This window comes from Crinia signifera, chromosome 4 (assembly GCF_055691185.1).
Source record: "Crinia signifera chromosome 4, ASM5569118v1, whole genome shotgun sequence".
NCBI classification, from domain to species: Eukaryota; Metazoa; Chordata; class Amphibia; order Anura; family Myobatrachidae; genus Crinia; species Crinia signifera.
Window position 1 is genome coordinate 305,438,110 of NC_139220.1, and position 2,037 is coordinate 305,440,146.

General features: G+C 43.7%; 1 protein-coding gene across 1 annotated transcript; it reads left to right on the forward strand.

Moving 5' to 3' along the window:
• The first annotated feature begins 294 nt into the window (after window positions 1-294).
• Window positions 295-1,068, forward strand: LOC146073297 (uncharacterized). The gene has a single exon (XM_083180475.1). The coding sequence runs from the start codon at window positions 295-297 to the stop codon at window positions 1,066-1,068; it is 774 nt and encodes a 257-aa protein (XP_083036601.1).
• The last annotated feature ends 969 nt before the right edge of the window (window positions 1,069-2,037 follow it).

Here is a 2,037-nt window from a genome sequence, read left to right on the forward strand (position 1 = left end):
CATGCATTGAATAATCTATGATTACTTGTCATGCTTTATGCGATACAAATTTATTTGAAAATAAAAATATCTAGATCTACACCGGTCATTTCTATATTTTACATATTGATTTTTTTATGTTACAGAAATTCTTCTAAGAACATTAGAAGACATCGCTGAAAGGACATTATTCTCTGATAAAGCCAACTATAGATAGTGTTCTTCTATACACCTCTGAAGGATTCACTAAAGACATTCTCATTTTCTGCATGGGAGAAACCTTCCACAGCTAATTTGTATCTTATCTATGACATGATGAGTCTGACAGGAGAGAGACAACATCTGTGCTCTGAGTGTGACAAACGCTTTACATATAAATCAGCGCTTCTCATCCATCAGAGGATTCACACAGGAGAGAGACCATATCAGTGTTCTGAGTGTGACAAACTCTTTACATATAAATCACAGTTTCTCATCCATCAGAGGATTCATACAGGAGAGGAGCCATTTACATGTTCTGAGTGTAGCAAGAGTTTTACCCGTAAGTCAACTCTTATTATACATCAGAGGAGTCACACAGGAGAGAGACCATATCTGTGCTCTGAGTGTGACAAACACTTTACATGTAAATCACAGCTTCTCACACATCAGAGGAGTCACACAGGAGAGAGACCATATCTGTGCTCTGAGTGTGACAAACGCTTTACATGTAAATCACAGCTTCTCATCCATCAGGGGAGTCACACAGGAGAGAGACCACATCTGTGCTCTGAGTGTGACAAACGCTTTACACGTAAATCACATCTTCTCAGACATCAGAGGAGTCACACAGGAGAGAGACCATATAAATGTGCTGAATGTAGCAAGTGTTTTATCACCAGGCAAGAACTTGTTAAACATCAGAGGACTCACACAGGAGAGAAACCATATAAATGCTCCGAATGTAGTAAATGCTTTTCTCAGCAGTCAACTCTTTCTCAACATCAGAGGAGTCACACAGGAGAGAAACCATTTCAATGCTTTGAATGCAGAAAGTGTTTTACAGAAAAGAGAAATCTTCTTCTTCACCAGAGGATTCACACAGGATAAAAACACATTAATGCTCTAAATGTAGCACGTGTTTCACTAAGAAACAAGGGACCATATTCCAGTCCGTTCGTTTGGACACTTTCGTTTGCAATGGTCCGATGTTGGGCTTTTGGCATAGCATAAGATGACATTTTAAAGAAAAGCCAGATGGCTCTGATATTATTTATCTGCACATGTGCAGGGTCATTTCTGCTCATGTGCAGATGCTGGCTGCGTGCAACCATGTGCTCACACCCAACCTTGCACGCAGAGGGCAGGGGGGGGGACAGGGGGCACAAAACTGGTCCATTTTCATATGGGAACACTTAGCGCTTCATGGGTGATCCCATGAGAACACTGGGTGTTCTCATGCTAATGTGCCAATGACGTGGGTGTGGGTGCGGGCGTCTGAAATCACTATTTGTCAGCTCCCCGCCCACTTCCTTCAGAATGCACACACATGTCTTAGGTTGCTCTGAGTAACATTAGATGTGCGTGTGCCTTCCACATCATTCGATGGTTGGTGACCATCGAATGATGTAGGTGTTTCCCCACAGCCTGCAAATGAATGTTTATGTTAAACATCCATTTGCATCTTGTGCGTGGGAACACCTTCTGCAAGTTGGGGAGAGCAGCCCGGCATTTGCAGGTGAGGTTTGGTGGACTCACAAGGCTGCGAATTAGCAACCTTGTGAGGCAATTAGAATAAACCCCAAAACTTGTAACTTGTAAAAAAAAGGAATCACACAGGGGATCAGCCATATCCATGCTCTTAATGCAGCAAGTGTTTTATTAAAGATATAAACCTTGTTAACCCCTTGAGTGGTGGGTTTTGCTGGGGCAAGACAAACCTACCAGGGCAGGATTGTCCTGCCCCAGCAAAACCCACCACAGAGTTGTGGGCCACTCTTCTGCATCTCTCCCCCCCACCTCATGTCTCCTCCGGCACCTTACGCTCCTGTGCCCTGCCGCTGCCCCAGCCACCGATCA

Excerpts from the sequence above, each read along its gene's own strand:
- LOC146073297 (XM_083180475.1), top strand. The coding sequence starts at position 295 with ATGAGTCTGACAGGAGAGAGACAACATCTGTGCTCTGAGTGTGACAAA.